The sequence below is a fragment of the Medicago sativa genome, chromosome 8 (genome assembly GCF_051527215.1).
Source record: "Medicago sativa cultivar Bolivia chromosome 8, Bolivia_mono, whole genome shotgun sequence".
NCBI lineage: Eukaryota > Viridiplantae > Streptophyta > Magnoliopsida > Fabales > Fabaceae > Medicago > Medicago sativa.
In genome coordinates, this window is record NC_140756.1 from 59,512,544 (window position 1) to 59,526,575 (window position 14,032).

Below are 14,032 nucleotides of genomic sequence, written 5' to 3' on the forward strand. Positions count from 1 at the left end.
TTGCTTGTGTAATGCATGAGAAGGAGGATAACGTCACTTGGACTTTAGAGAGGTGTCGTGATCTTTTGAAATCCAAAGATATTTCATCTAAAGTCGTTGTCACTGCGATGATAAGCAACCATAAGATAAAAATATAAGCAATGATAAGAGAAAAACTAAAAAACTAAAAAGATGTCGGTTAAGCCGGAACTAGCCAAAAGAAGCATCATACATCCTTTACTTAGCTCATTGCTTTTACGTTTTCATTAATAACGCAAAACACTTTGATTTAACCTAAATCAAGTTTCATTTTGAAATAAAAAAACGTTGTTTACCAAAAGAAAGTTTTCTAACAACTTTATTTTATCCAAATTTCAACTTGATTAATTGATGTGGCAACACATCATTAAATGTGCGTGTAAAAAAATTATACATATATTAATTAAACTATAAATACATTCACATACACCTTAATTAAGATTGAACCATGACCTAGTTATGACAATTATGCATTGAACGTATCAGGAAAAATGAGGCTTTTGTGCTTATTTCACTAATCCACACCAAACTTCTTAAAAGTGATAGGTTTTTTTTTTTGACAAAAAAAAGTGATAGGTTTAAAAACTAGCCTTGATATATTTTGTAGTTATAATTATTATTTTTTGACGAGACAAAAATTTCAACCAAATTAATGGTTGTTATTGTTAGAAGATTGTGAATCATCTTTGGACACTATAATAATAATCACTACATACATTTTAATTTATAAACTTAAAATGTAGAACAAACAAGTCATTACAAGAGATGACAATGAGGCAATATAGTACTTACCCTCACAATTAATTTTGGAAAATAATATATTTATACATTTAAACCATTACTTTGCAGTATTATATCTTGTAGAATTTTGTAGATGTGTTGTTACTCATTAAAGCTTGTATTCTCTCGTGTTATGATATTGTTTTTTTTTATTTTTTCTACTAAAAAAATGTTTTTTTTTAAATATAAATATATGAATATCCTATGTGGCATGCCAAATCACAACACAGTCATTAAAAATGGCCAGCATGGCGCTACCATGTCATCAGCCGTTAACTCCATTTAACCGCAGGGACCAAAATGGTGGATGGAAAATTTTGTGGGGACTAAAAAAATAAGAAATTTTTTTGGGGGACCAAAGCGAAAACTGTAAATATTTATAGGGACCAAAAATATAATTGACTCTTTATTTAATTATTGCAAGAGAGATTTAATTTAATTAGGATTTGATTTGTACTAGAGTGGGGAAGAGTGAGGAGGAGGAGAAGAAGGAGAGAGCACGTGCGAGTGTTGAGAGAAAACATTAAAAAACAGCATGGGATGGTGTTAAGATCCTATTTACCCTGGTTCTTAGTAAACAAACGTGGTTTCCGAAAATGGTTAACTTGAGAGATCAATCAGTAAATCTCGGGGTGTGTTGCGTTCTTGTTTGACAAAGATTATGTTTGTTCTTGAAGTGAACCAAAAAAGTACAAAAGAAGGATCGAACACGCGTCGAATCCGAGAAGCTAAACGCCAAGAAAAAAAAAGGATAAATTGCAAGGAATTTAAAGAAAAGGGTAAAATTGCATAAATGAATTAAAAGTGGTACACAGGTTCATATATTTGCAACTTGTTTACTCGTTTCTCCTATAGTGCGGATAGTTTGAGCGTGTAAGTTTTGTGTGTATGCGAATTGTGACCCGTTTTCCTTGTGGAAAACTCTTATTTGGAGACTAAGTAACTGCCTATACAGAAACCGTCGAGCATAACCACTAAAACTACCCTAGACACCTTTTGAATTTCAAATGATATCTCCTTCGACAGTAACTGTTTTTGGCTCATTGATCTGGTATCAACTCCTCTTTGATATCATGCTTGCTTGTCGATATCTTGCTTGCTTGTCGAAGCTTCTCCGCTCGAATGTTAGTATCTCTTCAAACTTACGAACTCGACCCAACTTGGACATCGTACTGGTTCAGACTCTTTCAGCACTTGAGTCAAACTTAATCGACTGCTTTTATTGTAGCCTGTCAAAAATACAGGCTAACAGATCCAAAATCAAAGACCATGGAGAAGACGAAGACAAAAAAATTCAATTAAGTAATTAATTTAATTAAGTTTAATGATAGAGTTAATTAGAATCAGTTCATTAAAAGATTGTACCACTTTGTGAGTAGCCGAGACAGAAGAAGTTTTCATGAAAAGATTGTACCACTTTTAAGGGTGCAAAGATATCCCACAACAATGCAAAAAGGTTCCTATTTTCCACCACCACTAGGAAGGAAGAGAAGAGAAAATCACACAGGTATAAATAAATAAGATTAACCAAAAGAAACCTTGAGTGTAAACTCCAAAAATTCACCCGTCTTGAGATATTTAGTCTCAAGAATTGTAAAACCTTTCGACACACAATATTCGACAGTAGGTGAAGGCGTGAAGTGTCGCATACATGAATTATAGCGGTTGAAACCGTCATAAAATACCTGATCCTTGTACTGATGGTAAAAGTCAATGCTTAATCAGCTCAAATGTCATTACATTACATTACAGGACTTGCCTTTAAGCTATATAAATAATTAATAGAGTACATAGAAAAGCTTAATTCCACTTAGGAGTCTATACCCTTTATAATCAAGTTATAATTAAGCTTACAAATACACTATTAGCGTCTTCAAAATAGGGAAACTACAAAACATAGAGCCACATATATATTGATAAATACCATCCACCTTTAATAAGGTTTTCATCAAAAGCATCCAAGATGGCAGGTATACAATGGTTCCAGGGTAAGGTCAAGTTCATTCCTCCCCATTTCTGGTGCTTCCTCACGGTAATTGCCACTGCAAATAATTTTATTATTTTTTTTACTATGATTAGTAACTATACTAATGAAGGACAATTAATAATGCATGTTATAGAAATGTTACCCACCCCATGTTCAAAGTTGGAAGTTGCTGCTGTAGTAAGTAATTTGGATCAACTCCGTGATGGTTTGGGTGCTCCCATTGTGCCTGCTGCTGAGCTGCAATCTTTTCCTTCTCCTTGATCTATAATTATTTTAAGGCCAAAAGGTGTCATGCAACATAAAAAGAAGAATCTTAGCCTTGATTAATTATTCATATCATATCATAAAGTATAAACGATTATTACTTTTGCATAAATTTAAAGTAAGAATAGATTGTCATAGCTTCATTAGAATAGGGAAACCCACCACAGTTTGAGACTTTGAATTCCATATTAATGCTTGAGTAACACAATTGCTTCTTACTTAATAGTGGGAGTGGTAACAAAGGAAGGGAAATTAATCCCATAGCAAGGAAACCCTAATATGATCCAAATCCAAAATGGTGGACCTGAATGGACTACATGCTATAGTGGGTTTCAACATGTATTTTACATGCAAATTGTAATATTTTCATTTATCTAAAAAATAAAATGTTTTGATCGGAGCACATAATATGAATTTGATCCAAAGGTGAATCTTACTATTTTCAATAAATTTTTATTAAATATTTTATGTGTTCTCCATTTTTCATTATTATAAAATAAATTTTTACTAAAATTCATAAAAGACCAATCTTGAAACTTTTTTTTTATGGTTTATATTAGATACACCCTATCTTGACCTCTTATTTTAGGTAAATATCTACTGGTCCATATTTAGACTCCCTTTTTTTTTTAAATAATCTTTAGACTCCCTTTTAAGGAGGGGGAAGCTCCCATATATATTACATTTACTTATTTGTGAGTATCAAACAAACTTATAATTAAAGGTGTTGGATGGATGAAATAGTTAATTAAGCTTACATGGGACCCTCACTAAGTCATATATATTGAAAATTTGACCATTTTATAATTTTAAGCATAATTAATTAACAAGGAAAACATACATATAATTTGCAAGAATCATCAAATCAAAGTAGTTTTACATTGCTATATAAAACAATATATATCACTACCATTGTACCAAGAAATGATCATATCCGGATCAAGCAGCATTAACCAATGGTAAATTAAAGAATACCTATTGCACAAAAGAAAATAAAAAGAAATAATTAAGGCTGATTAAATCACCTTTTTTGCAAGCATGTTATTCTGCTCCTGAATCACTTTCTCCTACACCAAAGGAGAGCACATGTCAGTTTGATTATCTATAATCAAGTTATAGTATGTCATAAACCTAGGCTACACAAAGATTGGAGCCTGTACCTTCTTCTGAAGCTCTGAAATGGACTCGTACATGAGTTGGTTCTGTTTAAACCAAAGTAAATATACATACTTCAATATTAATCAGCAACAAAGAACAACTATAGTTTATTATAAAGAATGCAACTGATCAAGTATAGAAGTAATATTAGATATATTTACTCTGCGTGTACGAATGAGTTTGAGAGCAGTATCTAACTGCTGCTCCAGACTCTGAAGCTCTTTGAGACTCATTGATCCCAAATCTTCTCCCATGTAGTGCCTATAGGGTTTAGTGTCATAATAATTCAGTGTGACTAGTGAATGTTGAAAGTTCAACAAAGTAGATAAATCATAAATAATATACCTATAGTTTCTTTGCAAAAGATCAATCTTTGCCTTCAGTCGTGTATACTCAATGGTCCAATTTCCCTGGCACAATTAATAAACTGATTAGTTACATAATTTTGATGAACATTTGAATCTTTCAAAATCAGATTAGTGATAGAATTCTTTTCTAATTTCTGTTTAGTTAGGAAATTTTAATTTTTTTTTTTTTTGAGTAAGGAAATTTTAATTGTTTTGTTATTAATTTTTGTCAATAATCCAATATTATACTACCACTGCTGTTGTTTATTCTAGATTTATAAATTACGGTCGAGGTTGAGGTTATGTTGCGAGCCTTGATATTGGTAATGCCGATGTTGAGACTTCTAAAACTTTTATATTATCGACACAATTGCAGTTGCGGACCACAATTTAAAACTATATCGTCATTATTATTTTGGTTTTCGATTAATAATGGGTTTAAAATCTTAAACACTACAAACCTGTGACTCAGAATCATTTGCAACTAGCTGTCTCTCTGCATAGGAGTACCTTTCATAGCGCTCCAATATCTTCTCCATGCTGTTTAGAGATTATTACAACAAAAAAAAAATTGAATTAATAAACCTATTATGTATTTAATTAGCTCATCAATCACTTACAATATGACAACCTTATTTCAAAGTCTTATCAATCATGCCAATGATAAATCATGACAAGCTAGAGCATGTTATTTATAATACACAAATTAACAAAATATATCATGTTGTAATTGTTTTTCCACTTTAGCCTTCAGATTGACTGAATTGGTATATAAATCTATAGTGTGATGTGTATTATTATTTTTTTGGGCAAAATTTATTAATAACCAAGTCTTGTTCAAGACGAACAGGGACCGGTAAGATAAAAACTACAAAGCAAAGAGCGTCGTATATAGATGAAACACCAAAAAGGAAATGCATACACCATACATCTTAAACACCAATAAAAAAACAAACCTCTTAACCCAAATAAACACCAAAACCAAGCAAAACCCCCCGCAAAAGGTACAATTAAACAAAAATATAATTAATTATATTTATTAAACAGAAAAGGTGCAATTAATTATATTTATAGGGGTACAAGGGGCCAAAATATAATGCAATTACAAACCAAGCAAGAAACTAGAGAGCATTGAGGTCTTCACTCCAAATTAAAGACCCTCCAAATAAACACTCAGAAGATCTTTAATAAAATTATGCTAACTATATACGCAAGCACTTTAGAAAAATTGAAGTGCAAATTGAGGATGTATTGCTAATTTACCATGCCAATTTGAAAAGAAAAAAAAAATTAGACTACAAGAATAAAATAAATCTATGTTTAATTCAATCATTGTATAATAAATATATACAAGAGGAATTCTACTATAGTCACAAACATAAATGAAAAGTGTTTGGACACACACATTAAAAGAGTTTTAGTAATAATAAAAAAGAAATTGATAGTAAAATGATTTAGTATTTTGAGGAAAAACCTTGTTATGTGTGTGTGAGCAAACACTATTTATTTATGTTTGTAACCATAGAAAAATACCTCTATATACAAGCTTACAATGTTTTTCTCAACTCATCACAAAATTGAGGGTGTGTTTAACATAAACATCTAAAAAATGGTCTAAAGGTAGGCTTTTATCATTTTCAGTAACAAATAAATTTGATAATAATAAAAATTTGAGAACAAAGATAATAATTTTATTAAAACTTACAAAAGTAGTAGAAGTGTCCACCATTGGACCGGGTTCATATTAGACAATCCCTAAAATTTAATATAAAAATCCAACAAACAAAATGACAATGGAGTTTCCAATTTAATTTTTTTTTTTCATTTTAATTAGCATAATTAAAACATCCACATTATAATCTATCCACAAAAAAAAAAATCCACTTTATATGGTATAAATTATACTTAAAAGAAAAACTGTTTATCTTAAATAGAAATGAGAACATTGTTCACAATTGAAGTTGAAAACTCAATTTAACAAACATTGTTCAATATCAGTAATATCAGAATAAATGTACTCATGGAATTTAATTGTCGTTATTTTTAAGCAAAAAAATCAATGTATGTAATAACAGAACTTCTGTAAATGTATTTCTTTTTATTTACTTATGTAATTTTTTTTCATTCTTTTATAACAAAAAATTTGGTACACAAAATCAGTACAGAATTTCTGAACCGTCCAATCGAACTGAAAGAAAAACTAGAAGTTCATTTGTTTAATTCATTGACACGAAGCACCTAAAAGTTGAGGCCAGGCAAGAATATAAGTCCTGTTTATATTTAACAGAAAAGCATGCAACATTCTTGCTTCCATGCTTTGAATGGACTTAAGCTTCAAAGTGAACACAACACCTGGTTTGTTTAAATACGTGTTGATTACAGCCAATACTATAGGGAGAAAATCATCAACTTTTCAGAAGACTTGTTTTATTAAAAAAAAAAGTACAACAAAAATTTAAAAGTAAAGTCAGCAAATGATGCTTCTATATAGGTTCTGCATTGATAAGACTGGAGATCCAAAATGAAGTTGTGACAAGTAATAACCAAATACTGTCACTCTTACTGACTTTGTCATTTCCAGAAGATTAAGCACCTCATCAAGGTATTTGAAAAAATTATTATTTATACGTGAAGAAAATCAAACTAGGGTTTTCTACAGGACCGTGTATCATGTATGCTATAATACTTTTTTCATGATAAATGTCTATCTAAGCAATAATTTTCTACCAAGTATGGATATATAATTTTTTTTTTTCATGATAAATGGTGTGCGACAAAAACATTTAATAAATATTTTTTTTAAAAAAGGAAAAAAGATAATAAATTAAAAACAAACAATCAAAACACAGAAAAAAAAGTGCTAGAATTGAAATGATGCTTTCATGTTTTTGATTATTAAAAAATTAAGTTTATTTTTTTTCCTTATCAAGAGAAAAAATATGATGACTGAAATATGTAAAGAACAAACTTAAATAACTACGGAAATGCAATAAATCCAGTAAAAGAAAGGACATGTTTTAGAGAAGTATGACATAAGAACATTCATTATCCATAAAACTCTGTCCTGTAATATTTTTCTTATTTAATTTTATTTTGACAAAACCATTAGTATCAGGTCTGTACTGTTTGACCTAACCACAAATCAGATTTGGAAGAAATACTAAGAAGAAAGCATATATTCTTCTTCAGCTTTGCACCCAAACAAAAGAAACCTTCTCAAGTGAAAAAGGAAAAAACAAGGTTATGAAATTTGAAAGAAAAAAAGAAAAGATAAACACAGGCTTAAAAAATCCTTGACTAAATGAAAAAAATAAATTATTTAGATAACTATATAGATCAACTAATTCCCTTTATTTGAGTAAAAAAGCCTAATTCACTTTACACATAAATAAATACAAACCCTTTTGAGAGAAGTATATATGAACATATACAAGAACATTTATTGTCCTTAAAAATAAAAATTAGCTATATGCTTTCCCTCTACGTTATTTTTTCTTATTTTTTGAAAAAAAAAATCACATACTTTAGGTTTGCACTGTTTGATCTAAACAAAAAACAAAGGAAAAAGAACAAAGAAAGAAAGCATATGTTCTCCTTTAGCTTTGCACCCAAAATATACAAACCCTTCTCAAGTGAGAACAAGAAGGAAAAATAAAAAGGTATGAATATTGGAAGAAAAAAAAAAAAACACAGGCTTAGAAAATCCTTGACTCAAGAAAAAAATTGTTATATGCATACATAGATCAACTAATGATTACACAGAAGAAACAAATTTATTTTGTGTTTGAAATAGAGATTTATATGATATACACAAAAAGTATATATCAAAAATATTTAATAATAATCAGTGAAATGAAGAGATAGAGATCTATATTTTTTTTTTAAGAGCAATGAAAAGATCTATATATCAATGAGTAATAATAATATATAAAGTGCAATATTTAGTAGCGTAGTATATAATAATATATAATTTGTTTTGGATAATATATGATAAAAAAATATATATTTACCAAGAATCAGTTGCATATTCAAAGAGCTTTCCTTTGTGGGAGAAGACAATCAAAGCAACTTCAGCATCACAAAGAACAGAGATCTCATGAGCTTTCTTGAGAAGTCCAGCTCTCCTTTTAGAGAAAGTAACCTGACGATTGATCTTGTTTTCTATCCTCTTCAACTGAACCCTACCCCTTCCCATGTTTAGTGATGTTTGTTTTAGGAAATTGTTTTTGCTTTAATTATATTATTATACCTAAATTACTTCTTCTAGCAATGTCTTTTTTTCCCAAGAAAAACCCAAACAAGTAAAAGGGAACAAACCCCAGAAATATGCTTAAAAGCCTTTCTATTATAGCTTAGAGAATGTTAATTTATGGGTCTTTCTTCTTCTGGACAAGTTTTTTGAAGAGAGACCACATCTGTGAGTGTGAGTGTTCTACTACTATCATTCATTATATTATATTATAAATAAAAAAAATTGTGATGTGAAGATAGGGGTTTGGGGACACAAGTGGTTTCTGGTTTTGGAAATTTAAAAACCAGAGTTGTTTTTGATAATGTTGTGTTGTCGACAAACGATTGGTTAGTCAGTTACCAAGTTGCTGTCCCTGGTTATTAACAACCACACAACAATCATATCTCTTATTTTGCTTTTTCACTTTCCTTTTCTTCAAATGTTAAGGACATAATCATTTTTGGTGAAAACTCTATTACTATTTGTTTGATATTGCCACTCAAGTGTATATTGGACCAATAAAAGATATATATGGGTATCTAGTTTAGCATATCTCTAAGGTTATATTTATATTGTCTTAGTAAATAACGAGTTTATTTATCCGTAATGTTGTTGGATCAATACATGTATTAATGTTTGTTATGATATGATGAGTTTCTGAAATTCAATTCATATAAACCTTTTGTTAAAAAAAAGGTTGTTTTAATGTTGAAATATTATTTATATAAAATATGTCCTGATATAAATTTTCTTATGGATAAATTTATTTTAATTTTTTATGATTGAAAATTTTATTATTTTTAAGACTTAATTTACTTTGACAAACACAGTCAAAAAAATTACTTTGACAAATTCACTTCTAAATTCAATAAAAAGCATAAAATTAATCAAGGTGGTTGTTGATACTCAACCAAGATCAAATGAATAGATGGAAGAATAACTCAAAAAAGCAATTGTTCTTGTTTGTTTTTAATTTTCCTACTTAGATTTTTATTTTTGTTTCAACCATTTGGTTCTCGAGGTAAAGGCCCCCTACTATCCAGAGTTTGATCTGAAGGTTCGTAATATGATCAATTATTGTCCTGATCAAAATTAAGTTTCCTAATAATTTGTGTTTAACTGAAGTTCATTAACCATTTAAGATTAATGACTTGGTATGATTTTCATTAATCTTAAATGGTTAATGAAAGTTCAGTTAATCACAAATTATTAGGAAGATTATGAGCTTAATTTTGTGTAGATGCGCTTAATTTTGTAAAGATCTCCTTCACGTTGGAGTTCGATTTTCAGTCACCCCACTTATTCATCTTAAAAGGGTGAAATTATAGCTACTAGGTTACTTGACCCCCCCCCCCTCGATTTTCAGTCACCCCACTTATTCATCTTAAAAGGGTGAAATTATAGCTACTAGGTTACTTGACCCCCCCCCCCCCCCCCCCCCCAACACACCCACACACGGATTTGCTAATATACACCCATTTGTTTTTTAGAATGAGTAATTTAGCAAGATATAACTAAAAAATACACCTTGAGGTGCATGTTGCTAAAACACTCCTAAAAAATAAGTGGGTGTAAGTTAGCAACTCTCACATGCATTTGCTAGAATACACCCACTTGTTTTATGTGTGTGTGTGTGTGTGTGTACACACTACATGTTAGAAAAATAGCTGCTATCCATTTGATTTTTTGCAATCAAAATAAAAATCTTATTAGTAAACGAACAAAAATATCAATCACTATAAGGTCAAGGAAAATAGAGGATGCAACAATTTGAAATTTTGATTTTTTTTATGGGGCACCAAAATAATTATCAATACATTTATTGGCTAGTTTTAGGGGGAAAATAAGCACATTTCCTTTGTGTAGATGTTTTTATTTTAAATATAAATTAGTAGAATTACATATTACAAATATATTTTAAAAAAATTATAATATACATCTCCAATAATTTGGAAATGTGCATATATATATATATATATATACAAAATTTGATTTGAATAAAGAAGCTTATAATTAAATACAGAGTGGGTAAATCTTTTCAAATTCAATTATGCTCTTACTTCCTTTTTTTTAACACCAAAATTTATTAGAAAGAATAGGGAAAAGTAAAAAAGAATGTTTAACCCACAAATGTGGTAAAGTGGATGATATTGATCATCTTTTTCTATGATGCGATTTTTTTTTGAGAAATTTGACATGATATTTCTAGCTGACTTGGTTTTATTATGGTGCATCCCGCTCATGTGACAAACATTTACTTCAATTTGGAACTTTAGGTGGTCTTTAAAAAAATATTCTATCAGTTCTTCTTCTCATTTGGTTCTCATGTGTCTGGATAATTTGACGTGGAAGAAATACTCAGGTTTTTCAGCAAAATGAGGACAAGTTACAACAACTTCTTGAAAAAGAATAAGTTTCAATCATATTGGTGGCTGAAAGCAAATCACATCAATTTTGCTTTTGACTATCATTTGTAGTGGTTTAATCCTCTCTTTTCTTTGGAAGTCTAATTGTAACGGGGTTTGTTTTGCCTCTTTTTTTTTTTTTATAAGGCAAGAGCAAAATGACATAAAAAAAATAGTGGCTCCCAACTAAGTTGGTACCCACTCTAATCTTTTGTCCAATGCTCATAAATATTATTAAAAAAAAGAAAAAAAATTACATAAAAACTGGGGGGACATAAACCTAACCCAGTAAAACTACACACAAGAGTGTAGGTCAACCCCAAACGGGTGATACAAAAATGAAAACAGCACACAAGTGTATCGACCTATAATTAATGCTAAAACTAATTAAAGGTCTTCGATGCGGTGATTGAACCCTCTGCCAACACTGAGGCGCGGTTCATGTACCTCAACTCCCTGCAACAATTTTGCCTCTTTTATTGATTTCCTACTTTTGATGTAACTTGTTACTTTTTTTCCTGATTTCCTCATGGCATTTTTTTTGCGTTAGAAATAAAGACGTTAAAAAAATGTTTAGCTCACAAATAAAAAGAAAGTGCAACAAATATTTGGTTCACATAAAATAAACAACATAAAATAAAAATTAGGGCAAAGAAGAGGTACCAAAGCCATTTAAAATATATAGAAGGCCTTTTTTTTTTTTTGAGGGTAATATATAGAAGCCCTAAAAAGTACAAAAAACACCAAATATTAATAAAGATAATAAATAAATATTTTTTGACAAATATTAAACCATATATCTCATAAGAACAACTTTTAATTGGAAAAGACAGCAGACCCATTTGTATATAAATTAATGGATAGAAAGTGAATTTAAAAGACAATATAGATAAAAATAGCAAGTGTATTTTGCTAGTACTCCTTTTTTTCTTGTTTTGGTTTTGGATTCTCTCTCTTCTGTGCTTGGTTGGAACTGTAGTGTGTCTGATGGACTAAACAGTGTCAATATCGTACGGATGAGGACATTACGTCTGACGCCGCCATGAACCCACGAGTATTGATCTCTGGTCCATCCTCTCGTCCACCAAATATTGAAATGGTTTTATATTTAGGTTTAACTTCTTACCTATTCTATCTTTTTTATCGTATACTTCATTTTGTCTTTCCATTAATGCATTTATGGGCATTTAAGCTAATCCCCTACCTTATTCCCTAACTAATATTGTCTCATAAGTACTTGAAACTTTATACCATGTTGTTTTGAAATTAATTGGTACTTTTTTAGGCAAAAAATGTGTGAACTAATATATACAAAAACAAACACTTATAATGTTCGTTTGTTGCAATTTACTTATATGACAGATCCTGGTAAAGCTAAACGTTCGTTCCTGCAGTTAATTTGACTTCTGTGTTCTCGGGTTGTCTGGAATGAATGAAACAGTCGGCTGTTCAATAATGTTGTAACCTTAGTTCACCGTCTGTTAGATAAGGTTAAATTGTTATCTCTAGGGTGGTTGAAAGCCAAAAATGTCATGTTTATTTTTGGCACGCAGAGGTGGTGGTCAAGCCCTTTAGCTTGTTTGGGCATTGGCTAACTAATATTGTGTTCACCTTCCGTTACTAACATACTTTGTTGTATTGTAGTGGTTTCCTAGGCACACCTTGTGCTTGGGAACTGCTCTTTGGTTTGGTTATATAATTTCATTTTAGCTTGTTCAACAAAAACAAACACTTTATACGATTATACAAAATAAAAATAAACAAACATAATTTTTTTATAAGCAATTTTTTTTTGTTAATTAGTATAGTGGCTAGAAGTCACCTTTTAAGGCGAATAAATGAGGTATTCATTTTTTTTATACTCCATCACTTTAAAGTTCTTTTTTTAGATCAACCTCGATCACTTTAAAGCTGAAGACCGAGTTTTGAGGTTCGAATTGTGTAGATAGGTAGTATATATCCCTTATATTTCTATTATATACTTTTATATATTAGTTTTGAAAGGGTGATTTGTTGTTATGATCTGATTGAAGTCAGTAAATTTGTTTTGCTTCCATGGTTTGTAGTTTTGGTTGGAGATAATTGTCCTGCCATGATTGATTTGAAGTCGACACAAACATTATATTATAATGGTTAAGCCATTGAATGTATCTTATCTTCAATTGTTGATTTCTTTTGATAGATTTCTATTGATACATTGAATTCCTGATTTGTGGGAAAGAATTATAAGTGATGGAATTGTATTATGCTTTTTGGAAGTGTGGATATGCTTTTGATAGTTAATGATTTTTATGAAGTGGTGGAGCAATCCTATTTGAAATTTAGTTTTGATCCTACACATGCATACTCAGAATTAGGAGTGAAAATGTGCATATAGGGATTATAGTGATAAGAAGATTATTATGGATTTAATGTGACACGCCCAAAGAGTTTAGAAGCATTATTATTATTTTTACTAGCGAAAAGATAGGCGCTTACGTGCCCGTCTTTCCACTCTTTTTATTGCACTAACGTTTGAAAATTATAAATGATGTTTTTTTTTTTATGAAATTTTGATTAAAACTAAAAATATAAATGTTTGTTGCTTTTAAGTTATAATAAACTAAACTAACCATGATTATCTATTTCAATGACACCAATAATATAATATAACAGAAAAATATAATCTAAATACTTTTTTTTAATGACACCAACAACAATCTTTATTATAGAAAAAGTTGTTTAAGGGTATAATTTGGATAATGAAAAAGAAAGTATAAATATACTCATCTAGTTTGTTACACTTTTTAAATGATAAAGGAATAAAAACCAGACATATTTATAATGATATCGTGTTTGTTAC

General features: G+C 29.9%; 1 protein-coding gene across 1 annotated transcript; it reads right to left on the bottom strand.

Moving 5' to 3' along the window:
• Window positions 1-2,496: 2,496 nt before the first annotated feature.
• Window positions 2,497-9,057, bottom strand: LOC146900048 (agamous-like MADS-box protein AP1). The gene is made up of 8 exons (XM_085732427.1): window positions 8,565-9,057; window positions 5,016-5,094; window positions 4,553-4,617; window positions 4,369-4,468; window positions 4,210-4,251; window positions 4,075-4,116; window positions 2,932-3,047; window positions 2,497-2,840 (listed from the first exon to the last, which is right to left on the bottom strand). The coding sequence occupies exons 1-8, from the start codon at window positions 8,747-8,749 to the stop codon at window positions 2,747-2,749; spliced, it is 723 nt and encodes a 240-aa protein (XP_085588553.1). The 5' UTR covers window positions 8,750-9,057; the 3' UTR covers window positions 2,497-2,746.
• Window positions 9,058-14,032: the final 4,975 nt, after the last annotated feature.